The 26874-nt window shown below is 49.1% G+C and overlaps 1 protein-coding gene and 1 non-coding gene across 2 annotated transcripts in view; one reads left to right on the forward strand and one right to left on the reverse strand.

The window, feature by feature from the left end:
• Positions 1-673: 673 nt before the first annotated feature.
• TRNAW-CCA (transfer RNA tryptophan (anticodon CCA)) lies at positions 674-746 on the reverse strand. The gene has a single exon. It is a non-coding gene; the product is annotated as a tRNA-Trp (tRNA).
• A 6652-nt stretch (positions 747-7398) lies between these two features.
• DGLUCY (D-glutamate cyclase) overlaps positions 7399-26874 on the forward strand; it is a 51905-nt gene continuing 32429 nt past the window's right edge. Inside the window, 8 exon segments of the mRNA XM_059915242.1 lie at positions 7399-7501; positions 12310-12463; positions 14346-14508; positions 17028-17178; positions 18319-18360; positions 18363-18440; positions 21082-21285; positions 24902-25162. Of these exon segments, the coding sequence (XP_059771225.1) occupies positions 7399-7501; positions 12310-12463; positions 14346-14508; positions 17028-17178; positions 18319-18360; positions 18363-18440; positions 21082-21285; positions 24902-25162 (1156 nt within the window).

Genomic DNA, 26874 nt, shown 5'->3' on the forward strand with positions numbered 1-26874 from the left:
CTTTCCTGTGTTTTTCTATAAACAGAGACACTTTCCTACCTCACCACAGTGCAACCACCAACACCGGGAAGCTGACACAGATTCATAGCCTCCATGGAATCCCCAGACTCTGTCCAGGGTTTGCCAATCATTGCAGTAGCGTCCTTTATCACAGAAGGACCAGCTCAGAATCACTCTCGCGTGCACGGATGTCTGTTTGTCTCCTGCAGGCTAGAAGAGCTCCTCAGTCTCTCCTGGACTTTTATGACCTTGACACTTTTGAAGATCACAGACTTTGTAGAATGTCTGCCTAAGGTTTCCTCATGGTCAGATTCAGGTGATGCATCTCTGGCAGAAACATCACAGCAGTGACACTGCGTTCTTCTTGCACCCCACCAAGGGGTTCACCATTGTGATTTGTTTCTATACTAATGATGTGCACTTTGAGCCCATGATTAAGGTGGTGTCTACCAGGTTTCACCAGTATAAAGTTAGTCTTTTCCTCCTTTGTGATTAATAGGTATTTTATGGGGAGGTACTTTATTTATTTATTTATTTATTTATTTATTTATTTATTTATTTATTTAGACTGCACTGGGTCTTAGTTGCGGCACACGGGATCTTCATTGCAGCATGCAGGATCTTTTAGTTGCGGCGTGTAGACTTTTAGTTCCAGCATGCATGAGGGATCTAGTTCCCCGGCCAGGGATCGAACCTGGGCCTCCTGCATTGGGAGCAAGGAGTCTTACCCACTGGACCACCAGGGAAGTCCCTGGGGAGGTACTTTGAAACTAGGTAAATATCCCATGCCTCATCAACTTTAATTGTTTTTTATATCCGTATAGACTTATGGATTCCTGTATTAGTGAGTTATACTCCATTCCCATCATTATTTAAAGCACACTTTGGCCCCAGTTTGACCAGTGAGAGCCCCTTCAATCTGTGTCCTTTCTGTATGGGCCCATCATTCTTTGAGAACATCCATGTGCTTTCTGGCATGACAAGATGTTCAAGGCTTATCTTCTGTTCTTGCCCCAGTTCTGGAAATCAACCTCTTCTCCAAGGAGTCTTAATTCATTTTAATGGAAAGTGGTATTTAGAATCCAAGATCTGGGCAGTGGATGTGCTCATTCCTATTGAGATGTTGCTGCTCCCAGGCAGGGCTAAGGAATATATGTTTCTCTGCAAACACACACATACACAGATACACTCCTTACCCTCTGATACCATTTGCCAGGCTGCCACTCCCCAACACTCTGAAGAATCCCCCCTTACCCTGATCAGGCTGTGACACCACAGGCCAGGCCACCCTCTGTGGGGATGTCCTCCTCATTACTTGGCTCTGACCCCCACCTTGGGCCTTCATGGCTTCCTGCCCTCCATCCCCGCCATGGACTCCTACCTCTCCGCTCCACCTAATGACTTTAGGACCAAATTGTTTAGGAAGAGGAAGCAGAAGGGACCACCACTGACTTTGGTTGAAAGTAGTTGTATTGCTAACAATCCTTTGCATATTGGGAACACTTGTATCTGACCTATTAAATAGACAATTCTAATCATGACTGCCAGCATTTCCCCGATCTTTTGTCTCTGTTATTGTAATGAAAAATCTTTTATGAAATATTTATACAGCCAGGATGCCTTCTTCCTTACAGCAACATCTACTTTGCAAATTCGCAGTTGTATTTAGGCTGCCACCAGCAACTTTCTTGGCAAACATTGAGCAACTCCCACCACAAAAATTAATGAGTGAAGGCAAGGTCTGTACACCTACTTAATTCCATGCTTCCATTATCAAGTTATAGGACTCTGGGGAGGTGATCCAGGGGACAGTACAGAAACCAGAAATGGAGTTTTGTAACACTGTGAACTGCCTTGTAGTGAATAATGAGATCTTCCTGGCTGGACTGTGTACATCAAGGAAATGGGCTGAATCTTCTACTACTTTTTGTGCCCCTCAAGGTCGGGTCCTAAGTACGATCTGTGTACATACATATGTGATGCTCCCCGGGCTTGCTGGCCGACAGAGCTGTGACGGCTTCCTCATGGAAGTGAGGGAGAAAAAGCATGAGTTACAAGATCCGACGGATGCCCTTTGGGCTTTATCCTCCTTGACCTCCGTGATCACAAATTGCTCTGTAAGACACTTGCTTCTTTGGCTGCAGAGCCACATCTCCTGCCTCCCTGGCTGCCTCGTCTTGGTTGCCTTTGTACTGATACATCCTGTCTGCTCTGCCCATCCCCCCCCTCCCCGACAGAGGACATTTATTGGGTGCCTTCCATGTGCCAGGCACTGTTACAGGTGCTGGAGATACTGCAAGGAATAAAACAGACCAAAAGGCCTGTCCTGGCAGAACTGAAGGGAAACAGAAAACCTTCTCCCTTGTGTGTGTATGATCCCATGGTCCCACTTCACAGGAGCAACTTCCGCTGAGCGCTGGCTGGTCCAGCAGGGCACACGAAGGGTTAAGGCAGCCTCTCTCCTGCCAGGTTCTTTTTTGGGAGGGAGGCTTTCTAGACGCTCATCTCTCTGGCCTGGCCTCCTATCTCATCTGCCAGCTTCCTACTTTGCCTGCCCTGCAGTCCGTCGGCTACCTGTAGCCAGAGCCATCTTCATAAAGGGCACATCTTACCAAGTCACTCTACTGCTGAAAACCTTCGTGATTTCCCATTGCTCTGGGGACAAATCCAAATTCCTTCGCGAGCTGGCCTCCGCTTACCCTCCCAGCCCCTGCTCCGGACACCTCCTCCCGTGCAGTGTATACTCCAAGAGCACCGGAAGCTGGTTCCCTGCACGTGCTTGCCTGCCTTCGCTTGTGCTGTGCCCTGGCCTAGAGCACCCTTCCGCCCCACCCTTCTGCTACTCTGACCCCTACTCTTCCTTCTAGACTCAGCCCCCTTTTCTCCTCCACCTGCAGTCCATGTGGCCCAGGAGCGCTCAGCACATGCAGTTATAGTTACCTATTTATTTTTCTGTCTCTCCCTGGGAGACGACACAATGGTAATTATGTGTTTAATGTCTGTCTCTGGGGGATGGTAAACCCTCTGTGTGCGTGGGCTGTGTCTGTCTCATTCCCACTGTTATCTGCAGCACGCTGAGCTGGGCGAGGAGGAATAAACATACACAATGCTTGCACCTTGCTACCTGTGGGCCCGGCCAGGAATTGTTCTAAGAAGCTCACAAGCGTCGCTAGAATCCTCACCGCAACTCAGTGAGGAGCAAACGGTTATTAGCCCCTGTTTACAGGTGAGAAAATAGGCACAGAGCAGTTAATGATTCCCTCTTAAGTGTAGAGGCAGGCTTAGAATCCAGACAGTTTGCCCCAAAGCTGTGCTCTGGACCACAGTGCCTGTTGCATGGATGGGTGGTGGATGGTGCCTGGACCCTGGGCATCGAGCAGGCACTTGGTGAATGACAGCTGTTGTTATTATCACTGTGGTGTTCACTCTCCCAGGCGTCCATGCCTTTCAAATGGGAATAAGATCTGTTTCACTCACCTCCGTATATTCAGCATACCCCACATGGTTGGGGCTAAATAAATACTTCCTGAATGAGTGAAAACCAAGTGACCCAGATCCTCAGAAATATAGGCAATAACTTATTTTATCATAATGACCTGATTCTACCTTCCTAGTATATGTTTAAATTAAATTCCATTTTTTTATTAGGTAATACGTACACGTTGTGCTTTTCAAAGTTGCAGAGAGTCCCTCTTCCACCAGGGCCACCCCGTGGCACAACTCCAGAGGGTGCCATTCACATAAAATAGTGTTGCAGCCCCTGCTCCTGCTCAAGCCCCCACCTGCTCAGTTTCCCTTTCTACAGCCATCACTGATACCAAGCTCTTCTCCATCCTTCCAGAGCAGGTCTCTGTGCATTTGAACTGATCAGTTGTGTGTGTGTTATCCAACACAGAATTCTTCACCTTGCCTTGTTCATTTTACAGCTTTGGGAGATTTTTCATTTGAGGCGTATAGAGTAGGCTTATTCTTTTAATGGTTACATATTATCTACGTATGGTTTAGATGGGTGGTATGGATGTACCATAGTTTAGCTACTCCTCTACTTAACCAGTCCTCCATGTATTTAAGCAGCCTCTATTAGGTTGTTTCTAAATTGTTTCTATTATAAACGGTGCTGCCTCTGTGCTGGCATTATCTCATCCACTTTTGAACACATCTGGATGTTATATTCCCAGAATTGGATTGCTTGGGTAAAGCAGAGGAATGACTTTCTAATGGTAGAATGTCAGTAATCTGTGACAGGCACAGATAAGATATTTTTACACTGAGGCTTTGGGTGTGTTAGATTCTGCTAAGGAATTGATTGTCCGTGGGTCCTCCTCTCTGGCATATTCGATGCTGGGGAATGATATTTGTGGGTTTGATAGTTTGTTATTCTCTAAAGAGAAAAGAGAGACCTCACAGCAGAAAGGTGGCTTCTTGGAGTCTGACCAAGTCTTACTGACTGGATCCCATCTTACCTTACTTCTAGAGTAAGACCTCGCAGGACAACGCAACACCTGGGCCACTCAGCAGTGAGTTCACGGAGGTCCTGAGAAGCCTGAGTTCAGGGATCAGTCCACAAAGAAACATGTTTGAACTCTGGCCCCAGAATCACCTTGTGGGGAAAGGGACAAGGTCTCTGCTGTTCCTGAGGATGTGATTCCTATTAGCACCACAGGATAGATGATGGATGGGTGGGTGGATGGATGGAAGTTTGGATGGATACATAGATACATAGAAAATATCCATAGATAAATAGGTATTGATCAAGCAAGCGTGAACTTAGACTTGCTTTTGAATTTGCTACTTTTGAATTTGTTCTGCTACTTCCTATTTATGGAACTTCTTTGACTTCCCTGAGCCCCAGTTTCCTTGTCTATAGTGGGGATGTCTTCTTTGTGGGGCAGTGGTGAGGAGCCAACGGTTGTAAACCAATGAGGGTGAAGGGCCTAGCACAGTGCCTGGCCCACAGTGGTCTCCCCTATGTGGCTGTAGTTGCTATCATTTATTTTATGACTGACTTGCTCTGGTTGGTATATTGAGGACATTTCTTTGGCAGGAGCCAATGAACATGTACTTCATGCTCTGTTTGGCCCCTGCCTTCAAGGGAACGACCCTGCTGAGTGGGGTTCTCGACCTTCTTTCCCTCCCAGCGTGCACAGCCAGTGACATTCAAATGCCTGGCACGCTCGCCGCATGCATTGCACAGGGCAGGATTTCTAGCTACACTCATCTATCTCCAGGCTAGGGAAGTAACATTATTATAGGAATTACCTAGATCCACTTACATTTATATTAAAACAATAAATAAATAAAGGAAAGAAAAGACAATTACCCTCAGATTTGGGTCTTCTGGCTACAATTTATTTGCAAAACAGCATCCAGCTTGCATCTGCTGCCTTATAGAGCAATAATGGGGAGCGAGGGCCCACAGATACCTGTGGGGTGTCTCATTTCATTGGGTTTGGAGTAAACTCCATTCTCTCCTCCAGATGTGAAGTGAGGTCAGTTATCACACGGGTCTGGCCACTGACCCACATGGTTATGGAATGGTTCTCTCTTCAAACTTAGCTGAATGCCTGGCTGAGGTGCTAAGCCCTCCACAAACCTCAAGGGAACCACAGACATCCAGGACCTTAGCTGGTACCTTGGATGCTTGGCTAAAAGGTCAGGCCTGCCAGGCCCAGCGGGGGCTTGCTCAGTCCAGCAGGCAAGCACAGGCTTGACCTGCCAAAGCAGCTGCTTTAAGCCTCAGTATCTTCAACTGGGGTGTGGAATCCAATCTCACCTGACCCTCCTGGCACCCCTACCCCAGCCCATGGGGACCGACTGTCCTCTCCTCTGTGCCTCCACGGCCCTTTGTTCCTGCAGCTATGAAAGCACCCGCAGTCAGTTTCAAATACACCTCTACCCCTTCCAGGACAGTATCGTTTATATTTTTTGTGTTAGAGATTTTATACAATCTCAAATTCTTCATGAAAATAGCCATGCGGTTTACATGATCTTCTGTCTGGGAGATGAGAGTTGAAAACACACAATGGTGATTTGGAATTCCATTGGGCTCTTCTCTGTAGATAGAAAGAAAATCTGTGGAAAATCAGGCTTGTCCAGAACCTTCACTATGGACACTGCCCTTGAATCCTGCTTTCATCCAGCCTGCAGTCATTCAACAAACATGTATGAACTCCCACTTTTTTTTTTTTTATTTTTTTTTTATTTTTTAGCGGGGGCCACTCTTCATCGCGGTGCGCGGGCCTCTCACTGTCGCGGCCTCTCTTGTTGCGGAGCACAGGCTCAGTAGTTGTGGCTCACGGGCTCAGTTGCTCCGTGGCATGTGGGATCTTCCCAGACCAGGGCTCGAACCTGTGTCCCCTGCATTGGCAGGCAGATTCTCAACCACTGCGCCACCAGGGAAGCCCTGAACTCCCACTTTTGTGTCGGGCACTATGCTAGGCACGTGGTATATTTAGATGAGGAAGACATGGGCTGTGCCTTGGAGGCCAACACAACGTGGCCATCTAGCCCTAGATTTTGCTGACATATTGATGCCTCTCTTTCTAGAGTATAAGAAGTCAATTTATAGGATTACTTTTTGAGCATATTTTCCTAGAGCTTTGAGACTATCTCTATATTTTAAAATTTACAGTTTTTATTCATTCACCAAAAATCCGTGTAAGACACTGTGCCTATAGTAGTGGTGAGAGGAGGGGATATAAAGAAGAAAACATAAAATCTCTACCTTCTAGGTCCTAAATCTAAATAACAGAAGTCATATGTAGACAGAAAATCTAGCCTATTAATTCCTTTGTGAGTTCACGTGGTATGCATTCATTTCTTCACTTACTCATAAGTAGGTTTGGTGTGTGCTATGTGCTTAGGCTGTGGTAAGTGCTCTGGGGGCTGAGGAAGAGCCCTAAGTTATGGACTTACCCTCTAGGCACTTGGGATCTCCCTGGGAGAGAGAAAGGAGGTTCAGGGTCAAGTAGAACATCAGGCTGACTGTAACTCCAGGCCAAAATCAGTGGCTCAAAGAATGCTATGGGGGCAAGGCAGCTCAGCGCCAGCCAGCACGAGCCTGTTGGGTACATCTTGGAGGTAGAAGATTCTGTACCAGTTCTGAGGAATGGAAAGGCCTTCTGGGAGGGAGGCAGGGAGGATATTCCAGGCCAGAGAAAGAGCATAAGCAAAGCTCTTGAAGTGTCAGGAATTTCTCATTAGAAACTGAGACATGAAGGGGATAGGGCTGGGGGAGAACTTGCTCCAAATAACAGCCACCCCAGGACAGGGCCAGGAGCAGCCCTGGGCAGGTTGGGAGGTGATCCTGATGCTGGATCTGCTGCCTTCCAGGGATCTGTGCTTTCTCATCTGTCCCTCTCTGTCCCATAACCCAGATCCTCTGTGGCCCATGCAGGGATGGCCTTCACATGCCACCTGAAGTCCCGCCTTCCCTCTGCTGTGAGGAGCTTGATTCTACAGAAGAAACCAAACATCAGAAACATGTCCAGCATGGCTAGGGGTGAGTGGTGCTAAGATGTTAAAAAAATATTCCCTGGAAATACCAGCCATGTAGGGCCCAGAAACTCCTGAGACTTCTAGCTTCTGCGTGGGAGACGGAAAGTAAGAGCAGAAGGAGATTCTCGCTGGTCACTAATTAACTTCCCAGAAGGAGCTGGCGCCTTGGACCAGACTCAGGTGCGAAGTCTATTACCAACCAGCTCTGCTTGGTCCCCACAGCTCCATAGGGAGAACCGCCAATGACCTCCGATGATAGAAAGGTTTTCCCTTCTGGGAAAAGTGCCCCCATATTACGCTGCATTTTAATCTGCTTTTGATTCAGACCAAGTCTCCCTCCTTGGACTGGTCTTCTTGAACTGGTGGCACCCATCTCCCTACAATGTCCCAGGAGTGACACCCAAGGCTCTAAAAGGTCCTGCAAGAGAAAACAGATATCCAAATTGTGACTGACCTGAATCCCAGCAAAATTTCACAATGAGAGAGACTTTTCTGGTTATGGTGGCGTCACCAGCAGCACAGATTAAAGTACTAAAGCAGGACAATTTTCCTTGTTTGTGGACGTGTCCGGCCTCTGTCGCTATTTGTGGGCCAACAATTATCTAGTCTTGCCTAACAAACCACCCCAAACTTAGTGGTTTAAACCATAATTCTGCCCTGAGGCTGGCCTCCACGGGTGGCTCTTCTGTTCCATGTGGTGTCCGCTGGGCTAGACCACCAAGCTGGCTTCCTCCTCACATGTCTGGAGTGTCCACTGGGATGGCTGAAACCACTGGGGCTAGCCTCTCATTTCTCTCTCTAGGAAGCCCCTCTAGCAGTGGAAGCCAAACTTCTTTACGGAGTAGCTCAGGCCTCCATGGGAGATATTCCAAGAGGACAAGCCCTAATGCACAAGCACATATCAAGCCTCTGCTTGCATCACACCTCCTAATGTCCCGTTAGCACAGCAAGTCATGTGGCCCAGGCCAGCGTCAAGGGGGAGGGGGCTCCCAATGATGTGAATACCGGGAAGTGTGCTTTACAGAGTCAGCAAGTAACAGTGGACCACAACCCTTCGTACACATGATGGACCAGCAAACCCCAGCTCAACCAGATCGACCCTGCTCACTAGAACCTTGGGGGGCCAAGGGAGCAGGTCGCTCCTTGTTGGCTGTTGCCGTGGGCAGACTGTGTGACCTCTCTGAGCCTCATCGATTACTGAAAGTAACCACGGAATCTTCCCCACAGAGCTGATGTACATAAGGTGTGGGACCCACATCAGCTGCTGTCTGTCGTGGATTCTCCACAAGGAAAGCAGCTCATTTTGTGGAACAGCTGGAGCTCTCCAGCTTGGGACTACGTCTTCCAGGGCTTTAGATCAAATTAGGAACATTAAAAGGCTCTTGCTTCTTCTTCTTTTTTTCTCTTGTTATTAAGTTTAAAAAAAAAAAAAAAAAAGGAAAACATTGCTTTTTGGGTAAAAGGACTCAGAGGACTCACTTCATTTCTCTCCACAAAGAAAAAGCTGTCGTGACCTTAGATGGAGCCCGAGAGAGCAGAGCATAAAGTAGCCCCACCTCGTGTGTCCACCGCCCCTCCAAAAAGGCACCCCGGAGCCTTCTATTCCATGTCCTGTTACTAATGGGGACAATGCAGGGACCTTCTATGACCAGCAGTAGAGATGAGCAAAACCAAAACACAGTGCCTTCTGAAGTACATTTAATTAAAAAGGAAACAGAGATGCTTTGTGCACATAATACCTCGTGATTTATGGTCTTAATCCAGTTTGCTCTTGAAACAGGCTTCGGAGGTAAGAAAGGGGTGGGTAGGGGATGGGAGGCCTCTAGGCTGGCCGAATTCCCTTCCCTCACTCCAGATTATTTTTGGAGCATGCTGGGCTTGCTTGAGCCTTGCAGCCAGCTTCCTTGGGCTTTCGGCAGGGCGGGGGGGTGTTCAGTTTGACCTCCTTTGGAAAGTCTGTAGCGTTGGCAGGCTCTGTAGGGTTTGAGGTAATGAGTTCCAGGCAGTTAGAGCAGGAGCCAGTCGCAGACTTTCCCTGCAGAGGGTCCCATCTGCTTCACTACCCCATGCCCAAGGAGGAAGATGCTGGAGGTGGTGGTGGACCCATCCCGGGGAGGCCCGTGCCCGCAGCCCAGTGGTGACCTGAGAGGGACACAGGGGTCATCTGTCTGAGGCTTGAATCCTGGCTGTGCCACATACCAGCTGTGTAACCCTGGGAAAGTCTCTCCATCTCTCTGAGCCTTACTCTCCTCTTGTATAAAATACAGATGATTGATTACACATGTAAATTACTTAGCACAGAGATCCTGGTACATAATAAGCACTCAGAAAATATTAGCTGACAGATATTATTGCAGAAAAGAAATGTCCACTTGTTGATAGAGCATACCTGGCATGTAGGAGATTTGTCACCAAGGTTATTTCTCCAAAAGAGTACATTTTTCTTTGGGACGATCTATTTATTTAAGGAAATAGTCCTTTTTTTTGAAACATAACTTTTCTTGTTTGTTTTTCCTGCAGTTACAGTTTTCCTCCAGATACCTATTTATTGCATAAATTTTAGAATATTGAGGAAAGCACAAAGAAGAAAATTAAAATCACCTACAATCTTGTCAGTGGAGATAGCCGTGATTAACATGAAGATGTGTTTCCTTCTAGTTCTTTCCCTTATCTCCTTTAAAAAGGAGAATATGCTGAACATAATGTTTTGGTACCTAGTAATGTTCCTTTAATGGTACATCCCAAATATCTTCTAATATCCTTAAATATTTCTTCTGTACCATAATTTTATTTTATTTTATTTTATTTTTTTTAAGGTTTTACTCTTTTTTTAAACAATTTTTATTTATTTATTTATTTATGGCTGTGTTGCGTCTTCGTTTCTGTGCGAGGGCTTTCTCTAGTTGCGGCGAGCGGGGGCCACTCTTCATCGCGGTGCGCGGGCCTTTCACTGTCGCGGCCTCTCGTTGAGGAGAACAGGCTCCAGACGCGCAGGCTCAGCAATTGTGGCTCACAGGCCTAGTCGCCCCGCGGCATGTGGGATCTTCCCAGAGCAGGGCTCAAACCTGTATCCCCTGCATTGGCAGGCAGATTCTCAACCACTGCGCCACCAGGGAAGCCCTGTACCATAATTTTAAATGTCTATACAAGATTCACTGAATGAATGTAACTCCAACCCCTACTTCCCAAATACCTGTGTGTTAGGTAATTTACATACAGGAAAGGACTCAAGGAGTTCTCTTTGAGGCAGGTATGATTCCTGCCATCTTATCCATGGGAAAACCAAGCCCAGGGTCACAGCACTGGTCAGAGGCAGAATCAGGATTCAAACTCAGGTTTGTTTACCTCCAAAGCCAAAGGACTTCCCATTCCAGAGGTGGGCGGGTTGCCCCCAGAGGAGATTGTGGCGTGCACGTGGCGGTCTTCCTCTCAAACTCCAGTAAGACTATCTCTTTGGAGGGTAGTCGAGGATTCTGAGCCTGCTCAGTTAAGAACCTGCCCAGACAAAAGAAGTGAACAGTCTCTTTCCCAAAAAGGATACCCAAATGGCCAATAAAGCATACAAAAAGGCACTCATCTGCATTACTCATCAGGGGGATGCAAATTAAAACCACAGTTCGATGCCACTGGAAAGGCTGGAATGAAAAAGGCAGGCAATACCAAGCGTTGAAGAGGATATGGAACAACCAAGAACTCACGCCACTGGTGGGGGTATAAATCGGTACAACCGAGGTAGGCTGGGACCTGGGACCATTTGCTGCAGTGCTGCAATGCTTACACCTGGACAAACATCTCCTTGGGCTACAAAATGCAAAGAAACTAGAAAGACTAAAAATAACTGTGTGCATGTGCAGTGCAAATTCTGGACAAAAGATACAAAAAGACCGAAAAACCCAACTGCCACTTCAGAAGAGCTGGGAGCAAAAGCAGGGTACTGTGCATGCCCCGTGCACTCAACGCCACCAAAAGGGTGGGCGAAACACCTAAGCCACCGCTCCGGCCCAGCCCCTGGACACACCCCTACCCTCAACCCACGTAAGGAACTAGCTTACCCTGCCTCGGGGAGCAAGCAAGGGAACCTGTTACTCATTTTCGTTCCCTCCTGCGGCTGCAGGGGCCCCAATAAAGGGGCCCCAGAATTTCTTGATTGGCCTCTTATCAATTTCTATTGATTGGGGAAGGCCAAGAACCCTGGTCAATATCACAACCACTTTGGAACCTGCTTGGCAGTATCTACTAAAGCTGAGCAATTATATTTCCTACAACCGTAGGTATGTGCCAAACAGAACCGTGCACATGTGTGCCCAAAATGCATGTACTAAAATGTTCACAGAGGCACCATTTGTAATAACCTGACACTGGAAGCGATTCAAATATCCGTCAGCAATAGTTTTAGGTAAATGCATTGTAGTAATGAATATACCACAGAGCAATGAGAATGAACCCACTGTTGGTGAGTGAAGGAAGGTAGACTCAAAAGACACATACTGTATGATTCCGTTCTGGGAAGAACATGTACGAAGAACAGGCAAAAGTAATCTGTGGTGTTAGAAGTCAGGGCAGTGGCTATCCCTGTGGGGGGGTGTGGCGGATGATGACCAGAGGGGGCATAGGGGGTCCTGGGATGCTGGTAACACTCTGTGTCTTGACCTGGATGCCGGTTCCATGGGTGTGTTCATTTCGTGAAAGTTATCAAGCTGTACACGTATGTGCGTTTTTCTGTGTGTATGTTACGCTTCAATAAGAAGTTAAATTAAAAAGGCTCTACAAGAAGGTACTGACTGCATTCTTCCCTTCTCTCACCAAACCCAGGGCTCCAGCCAGCCAGTGTGGTGGTCCGGCCCAGGTCCCTTGCTCCGGCCTTTGAAAAGTTCTGCCAGGTCAACAGTGGCCCTCTGCCGCTGCTGGGCCAAAGTGAGCCAGGCAAGTGGACGTTGCCTGCCCTGGATGCTGTCCCAGGTACCAGGTAAAAAACCTGAGTTTTCAGGGTTAAAGCTTGGGAGTGGCCAGATGCTGCAGCCAGGTGTGTCTGTCACCAGGGACCTCTTTGTCCAGCCTCGGGGACCCCATGGTGCCTGGCACGGAGCCTCACTCGTGACTGTTGCTTTGGAAGGGGCTGCCGTCTTCGCATGTCCACTCCTACCCCTGTCCCCTGCCCCTGCCCTGGGGAAAATCTTTGGGACCACCAAGAAAGCCCAGCCCTGGACAGATCCCACTGGCACTGCCATCCGTCCACTTCATCACCCAAGCTAGAAACCTGACTCCACAGGATTAAGAAGGAAATAAAACCACCTGCAATTACGTCCAGAGACAGACATTGTTAATACTGTCATGAATGTTCTCCCAGACTTTTAAAATACAACATATGGAATAAATGGCCCTACTGATTCTGCTTCCATAGTAGCACTTGGGGAGCCCACATTTCTCCTGCCCTCCTAGCTCAGGCTCACATCTCTCTCCTAAAATCCTGTGACGTCTTAACTGTTCTCCTTGTCCCACTCTTTCCCTCTCCTATTCTCCCACCCCATCCCCATCTTCTCTCCCACTGGAGTGACTTTTTCTACATCTGATCACGTGACTCCCTCGTTTAAAGTTCTTCGGTATAGGGACTTCACTGGTGGCGCAGTGGTTAAGATTTCACGCACCCAATGCAGGGGGCCCGGGTTCGATCCCTGGTCACGGAACTAGATCCCACATGCATGCCGCAACTAAGAAGCCCACATGCCACAACTAAGGAGCTCCTAAGACCCAGCACAACCAAATACATACATACATACATACATAAAATATTTTTTTTTAAAAAAGTTCTTTGGTGCCTTCCTGTGGCTTGTACCTTACTTGATATCAGGCCTGTAGTGACCAGGCCCTGGCTCAGTACCTACCCCCTACGACAGTCCAGTCATACCCAACCGTCTCCTCATAGAAAAAGTTCCCAGGAACATCCTTCTGTTATCATTTGTGGACTCCAGGAGTGGGAGGGTCCTTCAGAGCCCCACCTGGGTCCGAGGTCAACTCCTTTACTAGCCCCTCCCATGCTGCCATCTCAGCGGCTTTTAGGGGCTCGATGCTTCCATGCTGCTCACAGCCTGCTCCCTCTGCCTAGGATGTGCTTTCTTCCCTTTTCCAGCTGGTGAACTCCTATTCAGCCTTTAGGACCCAGCTGCAGCATCTCCCCATTTGTGGGAGAGAATGGATTTCTCCCTTCTCTGAGTCACTCCTCTATCTAGGCAGTTAGCACTCACTGTTCTGTAATGCTAGCATCTGATTTCAGTGGAGTCTCGCCTGCCACTGTAGGATTTCAAGCTTCTTAAAGGCTGGCCGTTATCCTCTCCATCACTATAGCCCATCACCTGGCCTGTGCCTGGCACGGAGGAGCGACTCAGCAAAATGGTTTTGGAGTGAATGAAGAATAGGCTTATAACTAAAGACTTTCAACCCTGTGGAGGAGTTTCTCTAAGAAAGCAGAGAAAGGCCTTTCCACTGCTAGCGCTGAGAGCTTCCTCGTCCCTTTGGTCTGCGGGCCTCGCCTCGATGGCAGAGAGGGCGCCATTGTCTTTTTCTTGCTGGTTTGGCTGGTTTCCGGTTGAGGTTACAGGAAATATAATAGGGTAGAGGCAGGGGCTACAGTATATTCATGCTGATTTGATAGTTTCCAGTCTGGAAAGGATGAAGGATGTTGAAGGATGCCAACAAGGCCCCCCGCCCAAAACTGTGTTCACCACCTTGGTGCTGGTGTCTGCAATTTCAGCCCCAGATGTCCTCTTCTCCCTCCCCAGTCCTTTTTAAAAATGCCTTGTCAGAGTCCATACCGAGTCTGGGGGCCTATGAGCTTTCCCTCGTGTCTCCAGGACAGGCTGTCCCCAGTTCTGGAAGTATGAGTTTGGCACCTGCACGGGCAGCCTGACCTCGCTGGACGAGTCCTCGGAGCAGCTGAAGGACATGGTGGCCTTCCTCCTGGGCAGCAGCTTCTCCCTGGAAGGGGCCTGGGAGAAGGGGGGGACTCCTCAGAAGGTACTCAGCAGGTCATGGGTGCATACAAGGTAGGGACGCAATCCACAGGGGCGGAATGACTTGAGAATGTGGGTCATCTTGTATTTTACTGCAGTGGGGAGAACAATGGTGCAGGAGGCAAGAGACCTAAGCTCTGGCCACTTTCTAGCTGGGCAACCCAGGACAAGCGGTTAACCTCTCTGGGCTTTTTTTCCTTATCTGGAAAATGGGGACCACCAGCCTCTCCCCTGCCCACCTCTGGGACCGCTGTGAGCTCCCAGCATGCCCTTGGGAGTGCGAGTCAAGCCCTTCCGGACAGATCATTGTGCTGTGTAAACCAAACCTGTTTGGAATTTGTCTGGCTCCTTTAACTTCGGGCACCTCAGTGAGATTTTTGAAAAAGCTCCCTGGCAGCGGGGAGAGCGCGCCTGGCTGGGTAAATGCCCAGGGATTTGTGGCAGAGCCTTGGCCAGGCTGTTAGCTGCTAGGTCATGTCTCTGTCAGGAAAGCTGGGTCATGTTCTTGGCCAGAGGCGGCCGCTGGTGGTCACTAATGCAGAGTGTCTGCCTCTCGGGGGACGTGCCCGCCATGGGGCCGCCTCCCTGCTGTGTTTTTGAGGTTTTGTTCCAGCCACTGCTTGTCACGGGGTGGGGAGATGGGGGGAGAGGAGAACCAGATCCCTCATTCCCCTGACCCCTTCTGGACACTTGTGTGAAGTCTGGGAATGTGCTCTGCTGGATGGATGGGCAGCCAGTGTCAACAGCCGGCCCCAGGTTTCTTTACGGAGGATGCAGATTGGAGATTTCGTCTTGGGCCTGAGACATTTATTAAAACCTGCCTGGTTTGGGCTCCTGCCAGAGGGGCCCAGGCTGCCTCTGATGAGAAACAAGGCTGCCCACGGTGCGTGCTGCTTTTCATGTGTGAAACATGTGTCTGAGCGGCTTTCTTGATGGTTGGGAAGGTTGGGTGGCGGGGGAGGGCAGAACCGCAGCTGCTGGCTGGGCCCCTGCAGGGCTGGCCCTGGAACACACCGCTGTTTGTGGCAGGTAGGAGGTGGGAGGGCCTCGCGGCTCATCCTGGCTAGCCTTTCATTTTAGATGCAGAAGCTGAGGCTTGAGAAAGGGACTTGCCTAAATCCCAAAGCCAGGCTGGAACCCAGGACTCCTGGCTCCCATCTGTAAAATGCCCATAGTGGAGGTGTGACAATTACAAGATGCTTTGCACAGAGGTCCCCATTGCTGCCCACAGGAAGTGCTCTGCAGAGCCATGGTCTAACCACACCTCACCATCCCAGTGGTTACCAGATAGCTTTCTGTTTCACACCGATGCCTCTGCCCGTTGGCTGCTGGGAGAAATGGCCAGGCTGCCATCATGGATTCAGTTGGCGGCCTTGAGGGGATGCAGGGAGTCCCCCAGAAGGAGGCGCCTCGGCCTTGAGGAGTGCTGCCGCTCTCTTGTGAGTGTCCCTGGCATGTGCTCCCTCCTCAGTGCTGTTCTTCAGACATCAACCTGGAAGGCACATCAGAGTTTCATCGTGCTGCTGACAGAGTGCTAACAGCACGCCCCTCCGGCAGCTGCCAAGACTGGCCCAGTGGTATAACCTCCTGGCCATGGCCTGAAGCTTTCATAAGCCCCACTACAGGGACCGGAAAACATTCAGGGGGGGAAAAAAAAACCCAACATAAGCAGGGAAAGTCACACAGGTCATCCTGGACAGCTTCTACTGAGGCAGGAGGAGTGGGCAGGGCTCAGTGGGGTCTGTGGACTCATGGGGCAGAGGAGACCCTGGGGCCTTCTTTGAGGTTCCCACTTACTGGGGACCCTCTGCCTCTGATTCTCCTAGAGGTCTTCATTTGTGTTCACGGGCCCCTTGAGGTCTGCGGAGAAAATTCAGAGGGTCCATTAAATTGGGTGGGAAAAAAATTTGCATTTTTATTTTCATAGCCTCGAACTGAAATTGAGTGTTTCCTTCCATTATGATTGTAAAGAAAAAGAAAACAGCACCACGTCAGCAGACCCTGTGATTCGGTGGCTGCCCAAAGAAATCACAGACATGTTCATGTCACACTGCAGTCCTTCCTGACATCTCAGAGATATCCCGTATGTTGATCACTACTTCAAGATTCCAAGGGTAGGTCTGCCATCTTGTTCCTTGCTTGAGTTGCACATGAAGGAGCATACCTATTGCTGTATCGTAATTTTTTCATAATCTGATAACTGCGTTTGCAGCATAATTGGTTTCCTTTGTAATCCTATGCATTTCCTTTTACACAGTTAAAAATACTACTTCTACGCAGGTCCATAGCTGCACCAGACTTCCAAAGGGGTCCAGGGTGAGTACAAAATTAAGATTCTCTGTTTTAGACCAATAATTACCAGCAACCTTCCTCATCTCTATGTCACATAAAAGTAGAAGCTATATTTTTATGATGGCTACTTGGACCTCCTCCTTCATTGAGCTGCTTTGAACTCTTGGTCCTGAGGGCTTTGATCTGTGCTAATTCTATGTTTTAACATTTTTTCACTTGATTTCTCGGCAGACAGAGGTGCCTTGTGCCACCATTGCTGGCTTTTGCTGCCCTCTGGTGGTCACAATGAGTCCCGTTCCCAAGGACAAACTGGAACGGCTGGTGCAGGCGTGTTACTCCTTAGGGGGTGAGCACGGACAGCCGGTTCACATTGACGACCCAGGTCAGTGTCCACTCTCGTTCATGATTCTGACAGCTGCACGTGGACTTCTGCCTGAGAAGACGGGAACTTGCTGTGTTCCTGAGTTCCCCTGACTTGTCCTCCTCTTTCCCAGCGGTCCTGGGGGTTAAGGCCCTGGGACAAGGCCCAGATTCCTGCAGTAGCACTAGGGCTGGGTTTGCAGGTGCCCTTCAGGTTTGAAGGTGATGCCCTTGGCAGAATAGCCAGCCTCATCCATTAGTCCCTGTGAACTTCAAGTGAACCGGGGGTGGGGGAAGCAGGTGGTGGAGGATGTCAGCAGAGCTATTTGTCTTGAAATTTGAAATCATAGTAACCGCTAATCTAGGCTATTGTTCAGTGGCATATTTGGGCAGGGGACGGCTTCCTTCCAAATGTTAACTTGAACCGAAAGCCATTGATCCCCAGTGTATTAACTCAATCTGATGGCAAGTGAGCAGATCCAAGCATGGAAGCTTCCCAGGCCTCTTGGAGGCTCTCAGAGGGCCTGATGAGGGCTTGGGATTGGGTCTTGGGTGAGAGTCAGAGTTCAGCATAATTGAACTCGCTCAGCTGCTTAACAGAATCAGACAAAGCCCAGCCTTCTGTAAAAATGCAATCAGAACTTGTCACCTCCCTCACAGAAGGATGGTCTCAGGACCACCCAAAGCAGAGTGTCGGCAGTTTTATCATTAGTGGGATGAATTGAACCCAATACATCCATCTTTGCTGTCTTCGTGAGCGCTCTGATATCTGGCCAGGGGTAGGGACGATGTTGGTCGTCAGGCAACAGAGTTTCTGTCAAGGTTATGTGACTCAGTCTGTACCAAGATAAACTCAAAATTGCAATCTGTGTGCTGACAGTGTTGGACTAAATGCCCCCTAGTCTCCTCCAGCAATCACACCAAGCATTTAAGATTCCGTGCTCTGAAACTATGCCCCTCAAAATGGATTAGAAGTCAGCAAGCATTCTGGGTTGGTAAAGTCCCGATTCCTGGTCTCCTCCCCGGACTTCTCCAATTTACAGTGGTTCTGTGACTAGAGTTGCTCTTGGAGAAAGAACCATAAACTACTCAACATGTTCCAATCAGATAGTACCAGCCAGTGCAGGACCCAGTGGAATTCACTTTCTTCTTCCATCTGCAGAACCGTTGGGTATCAAGGATCTTTCCAAACCTGACTCCGGGAGCCTGTGGTGTGTCAGCCAGGGCATGTTCCAGTGTTCTGGCCTTCTCAGCTGACCAGTCTCGAAGCTGTCAGCGCCTGCAGTACGTCTGGGCTTAAGGGGGCTGTTACTCTGACCTAGGAGGGAATCGGGTGGGTTTCCAGTTCCTGAATGCATAGGCTTATGGTGCAATGACTTAAGGAATAAAGTCATAAAACACAGGCCTATAGCCCACAGCATAGATCCCTCTGACTGCTTTCTTTTCATCCCAGTGCTGGGTCTCACCAGAGCAGCTTGTCTTTCAGCTCAAATATGTTTTGATTAAATATGTTTCTATCAGTGGAAGGCTCACAGTCCAATCTAACAGAGGCGCCAAAGTTTTGCTTGATATTTTGAGACATCTTGGAGGTCGGTGGGGCTTTGAAAGCAAAGGTGAAGGCAAGCAACTCCATTAAGCAAAGCATTTCACGTGGTATTTGCCAGGTGTTTGAAAGCAATACCATCAGTCCATTATTTTCAAAGGCCGAGGGTGATATTACACTGAAGCGACACACGAGGGCCCCCTAACTAGCACACAGTAAGGTAAGGATGTGACAGACATTAAACATAACTGTTGCAGCCCATTGTTGTAGACAGAGGAAGATTCTAGCCAGGTCAGCCCGGCTTGCACTACAAATAATAGAATTTAGTGCTACTTTCAATTTATTTTTAAAGCATTCATGGGCGCTTAGCTATTAGAATGGCCTCATGATAGGGGAAGATTATCTCTAATATGGTGATAGGGCATAAACACCAAGATCCAGGGGATTCTATTCGTTTATTCACACAAATGTATTGGGAGCCTACTCTGTGCCCAGATCTTAGGAATAAATGCTGCAGGAGACAAGATGCAGTTCTCAGGGAGCTTGTGGTCATTTACAAGTGTGTGTGTGCTCATGTGTGTACACACATCCACACACCCACAGTAAATATCCTCCCGCACGATGGTCTCAGCCCTCTCCTGTCCCCTGCCAGGGAGATGCCCTGCAGAAGAGCTGTCACTGCAGCTGGAATCCCAGCACACGATAGCCCTTCAGTTCTTTTTTTTTAAATTTATTTATTTATTTATTTATTTTTGGCTGTGTTGGGTCTTTGTTTCTGTGTGAGGGCTTTCTCTAGTTGCGGTGAGCGGGGGCCACTCTTCATCGCGGTGCGCGGGCCTCTCACTATCGTGGCCTCTCTTGTTGCGGAGCACAGGCTCCAGACGCGCAGGCTCAGTAGTTGTGGCTCACGGGCCTAGTTGCTCCGCGGCATGTGGGATCTTCCCAGACCAGGGCTCGAACCCGTGTCCCCTGCATTGGCAGGCAGATTCTCAACCACTGCGCCACCAGGGAAGCCCAGCCCTTCAGTTCTGACTTGCGATAGCATATTTGATTGTAAATGACAACAAATGACATCATTGGTCAGGGACCACCTTGAATCTTTCTAATTTATAAAAATCATGCTCAAACTTCAATATTTAAACTTCTATTAGCAATAGATTAATTGCTGCACATCTCACAACAGATGGGCCAAAACCCCATGTCACACTTCGAGCTGACTGTTCTAGTGTGTGATGGCTTCAGAGTGACCGATTTTAGGTTCTGCCCCAAACACAGAAAGACAATTGCATTCATCGAAATCCTTAGTTCTTCCACTTTTTATCACAGCTGAGAGTTAAGTTAGAATGCTTGATGCATCTGTCAGTAGGTTTTCCTTCTGAAGTGTTGGCTGACTTTGGCTTTCTGTTAGATCTGAGAAATTTTAGTTTCCTGTGAAATCCAAGACGTTGTTACTTACTCAATTCATGTCTACATTTATTGAGCACTTATTGTGTGCACTTGTGAGATGGATAAGCAATGGTCCCTCTTCTCTGGGAATATACAGCTGAGTGGGGTTAGAGTACTCAAGGATCCTAATGACACTGAAGAAAGCAGAAGGTCTAAATTAAGTTATAGTGAGGATTAAACACCTAACAGGCCAGGCACAAGGACATGAGAATGGATAAGATACAGCCCCTGGTTCAATAATGCAAACCATCACTTACACCGAGAGCTTACACTGGACCAGGCACTTTGCTAAACACTGTTATGTGCATTTTCCAGTTCACTTCTGACAACAACCAGATGAGGCATTATCATTATTTTACAGTTGAAGAAACAGGTTTAGAGAGGATAAAGTCACCTCTCCTGCTCAAGTGTGTTCACCATGCAAAGGCATGTCTTAATAACTATGCTACAGTGCATCCGTTGCCCAGAATCTAGTGGGGGAGAACAAAATTAGCATAAACCAAAGCAAAATATACGGGACATGAGAAAAATAGAAGCTATGTTCAGAGACAACTATTTGTTAGCACATCTAACAACTGCTGCAAAGTAAAGCAAGATGGCTTGATGCGTTGTAAGGGGTTAGTAAGTACTTTCTGATATCCATGGGATTGCATTGATGGAAACTCCTAGAGCCCCAACTGTAGCTGTGGGTACCTCACTGCTTTGCCCACACTCAACCCATCTTCACTTTCCTAAAAATCAGGGGCCCCCGTTAAAGTGGAACTTGATTTAGTCATAAGCCAGCTTGTTCTGACCTGGTGCCAACAAATGGTTAAGGAGTGCCGTTGGCTAAGTCAAGGCATGGGCGCCATCTTTCCCATTAACGGTGGGCTAGATGGGCATAGACAGGGTTTGATGAAGTGGTCTGGGCTCAGACCCTCCTGTTGTGTGCCTTAGAGATGCCACTGGCTTTCACCAGCGCACCGGGTTGCACAGTTATGACTGACCTGAAGGGTACAGCGGCTCTGGCCAGATGTCTCACCCCTGAGGGAATGCCAGAGGTCCATCACATTTCCCAGGATCCTTTGCACTGCAGCATGGCGTCAGCTTCAGTCGCTCAGAAGATCAGAGAACTGGAGATGATAATTGCCATCGACCCAGGTAAGAAACCGAGCAGTCACACCTCAAGGACCTGGAGAAGTTCATCACTGATGAGTGTTCAGGGGAAAAAGCAACATGCCAACTGTATCTACAGTATGATTTTTTTTTTAATGCTAATACTGTGTATGAATCCGGAAAAGAAGTAAATGCACCAAAATACTAACGGTGATGATCTCTGGATAGCGTGATTGTGGATGATTTTTGTTTCCTTCGTTTTTTCCCCCAAATTTTCAACACTAAACGTATGAGGGAGTTTGGGAGGTGGGCACGTTCCCATCCAGAACTAAATTGGGGTTGAGTAGGGAAGAAAAAGGGAGGAATGGTTCCTAGGTAGTCAACTGCCACCATTTAACCAAAGTCATCCGTCATTCCGTAATAATGTCCCTAATCGTCTTCTTTTGTGCCATTGCCCGGGGTTGGGCGTAGACCAGATTTTGTGCACCGGGCAGCAGAGATAGGAGGGGGGGGGTTGCATTGCTCCTACTTGGAGGCTCCTTGGTGGGGCAGGACCCTGCAGAGACAACCTCACAACAGTTTGCAGCCGACGTGTATATTGTATTTGGCGTCTCAGAAGATAACCCTTCTGTAGTTTGAGAGCCTCTGACTTTCTAGACGTGAGACAGGGCTGGTGGGGTCCAGTAGGGGTCTGCTGGTTCCAGATAGGAGGAGGTTTGCTGAAAGCTGCTTGTCTGTTTGTTAGGTTGTTCGTTCATTCACTCATTCATTCATTCATGCTGCAGAAAACACAGTTTCCTTTACATGCAAACACACAGTAAATTTGGGATATCTGCTCATTACAGATGCACCTTTCAGGACGCACACATACATAGAGTCGTGGCTGTGTATACACAGAGTCTCTGACATAGTTGGTCTCCTTGGTGAATATTTTTTAAAATTCTGCAATACTTTCTGTCTCACAAACATTCTTACCCAGGCTGACGGCTCTCCTGCTTAGTACAAGCGTCATGAGGGAAGATGTATTATTAGCTCTGCCATTAGCTCAGATAAAAAAGTAACTGGGAAGTAAATGTACTGCAGACACAGTGCTCCCGTTGCTTGATCAAAATGATCTGGGAGGTCATCCACAGCAACCCCCTCAGTGCTTGGGTGAACTGTGTGTCAAGGCTTGAAGCATGAGACTTGGGGGGATAGGCAGATTTATGACTGTCCAGAGGTGCCAATATTGTTTATCAAGGAATGTCTTTAACCCTCAAGAACAACAGAGGCTTCTGATTCCCACTGTATTAAATAAGCAGGTATAAGATTGATGGCCATGTATTGAACACCAGTCACTGAGCATAGTAATAGAGCCACTCAGTCATTTTTGAGAGGACGTTGGCTGGCATTTGAGGTGCCTGGAGAAGATGAAGAAATGCAGGTTTATAATGGTAATGTTTGTGCTAATAACATCATCGTAGATGGATGGACTGCTTTCAAGTTGACAAAGGTCTCTCTCCCCTCTTCTCTCTATCGATGCTCACCACATCCTATTAAATGGGTTACATTCCAATTTTTTTCTTTTAAGATGTTGTTATTCTTCTCCCCACTTATCAACAGTAATTCATGTTTATTGTAGAAACATCAGAAAACATGAAAGAGGCAATAAAAATTACCAGGATCGCATCACAGTTAACCATTATTAACAGTTTTATGTTTGCCCTTAAAGTCTTTTTCTTTTTCTTCAGTCTTGAACCTATAAGACTGAATGTGTGTGTGTGTGTATATATATATATATATATATATATATATATATATATATATACACACACACACACGTATATATGTATATTCCAGTTTATATATTGGAATCATACTGTGATACTATTTTGGGACTTGCTTCTTTCCCTTTTAAATATATTGTGAACATCCTTCTATATCATTAAATATCACCACAACATCCTTTATAGTGTTTGCATAGAATTCTATTTTATGAATGTTCTACCATTTTATTAATAGCCTATTATTTGACACCACAAACAATGCTGCAGTGAACATCCTTATGACTACATTTGTGTACATACTCATGATCACTTTATTAGGATAAATTCCTAGAAGTGGATTGCTGGCTCCAGCGGAGTGTACAAATCTAAGGTACAAATCACCCTCCAGACAAATGTTCCCGTTTCCACTCCCACGGGCAGTACATGAGGGGCCCTTGCCTCACAGCCTTCCTCCACCTGGACCACCCCCAGCTCCATGTAGGAAAACTGATGTTCAGAGCAATCAAGGGACGAGGCCAAGGTCACACAGCTGTGATGTGCCAGTGCCTGGACTTGAATGTACGTTTCCAGATGCTGAATCCGGAGCTGTTCCTCCATAACCAGAATCCACACCCTGTGTCCCTCCATATTGTCCAGGTACGTCAAATGCAAGTTGACGCCCCCTGCGTCCCTTAGGCCCCCCTCTCATTTCAGCTGCAGCTGGGGTGGGAGTTCTAAGTCACATCCCCCCCTTCCATGGCACAGATACGCCCTGAGGTGGCCTGAGCATGGACAAAGGCACAATGGTATGTGATGAGAGTCTGGAGGCTGTGCTGCCTTCTGGGACTGGCTTGGCAGCCACGGTGGCGTCTGTAAGATGCAGCTGGTGCCCGGCCCAACCCATCCCCCCCACCCCACCCCCCGGGTTCACTGCAGCTGCAGTGGGCGGTTCCCAGCACATCAGCTTTCCACCTGGGCCTCGGGTCTCTCTGCTTCTCCAGGAGGGCAGGCGCAGCCCAGAAGTGCCGGGGAGTCAACGCCCCGACGGGCAGCCTTCAGCCAGTAGGGGGCAGAGCTGGTGTGTACTGCTCAGTCTCCCTGTCCTCTGGCAGGACAGTCCCCAGGGGCTACCGCTTGGCTTCTTAGGGGATCGCAAGCAGGATTGAGCCGCCATTGCCTTCGGAGTTAACCTGCTCACTCACACATCCTTTCGTGGCTTTTCACTTCCTCCCTCTTCTGGCTTCTTTCCTGGGCTCCCTCTCCACTGAAATACCTGCCCCCAAGCCCTCGTCTTAGGGTCTGCTCTGGGGGAATCTGAGACAGCCCTGTTTCCCTTCCTCCTTCTGTATTCCCTGTGTTGGTTAGCGCTTGCTAAACTGCTCTAACAAATGACCCCCAAGAGGCTTTGCTCAAATACAGCAGAAACGTGTGCCTCTCTCACACAACAGCCCAGGGCGGGTCCTCCAGCGTGAGTGTTCTAGCTCTGCAGGAAGGGGATCTGCTCCCTCGCGGTCACCCAGGGACCCAGCAGCTCCGCATCCTATCATGAGACCCCCAGGGGGCACTGGCTGTCAACATCCCAGTCCCCAGGAAGGGAAGAGCTTGGAGTGGAGCCTGGAGGTGTATGACCAGGCCTGGGGGAGGCCACATCACCACTCCCACTCCCTTTCCACTGCTCTCCGATTGTCACATGGAGAGGACCTGGTCTCGGGGCCACACTTAACTGAAAGAGAGGCTGGTGGGCCCCTTACCCAGTGACCCTTCTTGACTGGACCGGGAGGGGTCTGCCACACCTTCAAATCCATTCCTGAAACAAAAACAAACGAACAAGAAACCAAGCTACTGTCCCCATAAGATGCTACTTGAAACACAGTTATGTGATTTTGTGATTTTACTTTGTTTTTGCATAATTTTAGGCAGCCAGGGGATCGGGCACCTGCTCCGTCCAGGTGAGCTGCTGCGGGCCTCCCTGTCTCTGTCCCACGCCCGCTCCGTGCTCCTCACCACCGGCTTCCCCACGCCTCTCAACCACTAGCCTCCAGAAGAGACGGACGGCCCGCCGGGAGCCGTGGCTCTGGCTGCCTTCCTGCAGGCCTTGAAGAAGCGGGTCTCCGTGGTCGTCGACCAGAGAGCCTTGAATTTGCACAAGAACCTTGTTGACGAGGCTGTACAGTGAGGTGAGCAGTGAGAGGAGGGGGGTCCCTTTACCCAGATGAGCCTTCGTGGGCGGAGGGTGGAGGGAATCAGCGTTTGTGGGACTTCCTCCGGGTGCCCAGGCACAGTGCTACGCACCTGACACGGGGCGTTTCCCTTAACACTCAGAACAACTTTTTGATAGAAACAGCATTATCCCCATTTTATAGATGAAGAAACTGAGGCTCTGAGAGGGCCAGGTGATTTAACCAGGTGGGGATGATGAGCTGGAATTTGAAGCCGGGTCCACCAGGCCCCAAGATCCCACCGGTGCACATGCTTCCCCCCGTGAGAGGCAGGGGTGACCTGCAGAGGACACTGAGCCACCAGGACAGCCCAGGACCCCCGAGTTGGGGGTAGGATGGTCGAGAACAGAGTGGTGGAGAGGCTGAGACAGCTGTGTCCCACAGAGCCCAAATGGGCAGGATGCCCCACGCTTCCCGGGTTCCCGGAACACCCAGATGGGCATCAGGGCCCAGAGTGCTGATCGTGCGAGCCTGGGATGCTGCCGTCAGTGTGTGAGGACCGGCCTAGGGTGCGGGGTGAGCGGCTGCTCCTCATCGCTCCTCGTTCTGCGGGCGTCACTCAGGCATCAGCCGGAAGCCTGGTGACTCTACCACGCTTCCGACTGCCTGTCTCTCTGTGTCCCTCAAAATGCATTCTTCAGAGAAGTACTTTCGTCTTCTTAGCCTCTAAAAAGGGCTTCCCCCTCAGGAAGCCATATCCTAAAGCGCCTGCTACGTTAGAAGTTGTGAAAAGGCTGTGTCTGGACATACAGAATCCATTTCACACGATGTGTATTGAGTACCTAATATGTGCCAGGCGCTATTTAAGGCTCTTGAGATCCATCGGTGAACCAGACCGACAGCCATCCTGCCCTCATGGAGTAATGGAGACGGTAAACAGCAGAGGAGAATAATACGGTGCGTATATAGTGTGTTAGAAGGTGATACGCTGTGGAATAGAGTGGCCCGGGACCAGGGGAACGGGGAGTGATGGGCCAGGGGTGAGGAGGGCGCAGGGGTGGGCTGCTCTCTTAAACAAGAGGGTCAGGGAAGACCTCCTGGACAGGGCGCCATGTGAGCAAGGCTTGAAGCCGGTGCAAGAGTGAGGCCTGGGCTGGCTGCGGGAAGAGTGTCCCTGGCTGTGACAATGGCCGTTAGGCGGAGTGGGGGCCCGGCAGGCTTAAGACAGGGCAGCAGCCAGCTGACCGGCCTGGAGTGGGTAAGGAGAAGAGGAGCCGGATGGACGACAGAAGTCACGGTTAGGTTTTAAAGGATCCCCCGGTAGCCGCAGGGACAAGCGTAGGGACAGGACATGGGCCAGGTTACCGCAGGCGGGAGACGAGGCTGGTGGCCTGTGGCGAGTCCTTCTGTTGTCCCAGTGATTTCAGCCACAGCTGGGGTGGAAGCTCTGAGTCACACAGACGGCCCAGGCCAGTGCTCTGTGGGGAATTCTCCAGAAACCCCTGCGAAACCACGCAGCCTGGAAGTATGGGGACTAATGCCTCCAGGGCCCCCTCAACCCGTGGAGGGTGGGGGCTGCTGCCCTGCCTCCCGTCTTTTGGAGACACGCAGGTCCCGGAGGAACTGAGACCCCCATTGCCTTGAAAATGCACAAACCCTCCTGTTGGCTTTTCCTCCTTCCCGTCCTCACTGCCCCTGTTCCCTCCTGGGATCATCTCCCAAATAAACCA

This window comes from Balaenoptera ricei, chromosome 2 (assembly GCF_028023285.1).
Source record: "Balaenoptera ricei isolate mBalRic1 chromosome 2, mBalRic1.hap2, whole genome shotgun sequence".
NCBI classification, from domain to species: domain Eukaryota; kingdom Metazoa; phylum Chordata; class Mammalia; order Artiodactyla; family Balaenopteridae; genus Balaenoptera; species Balaenoptera ricei.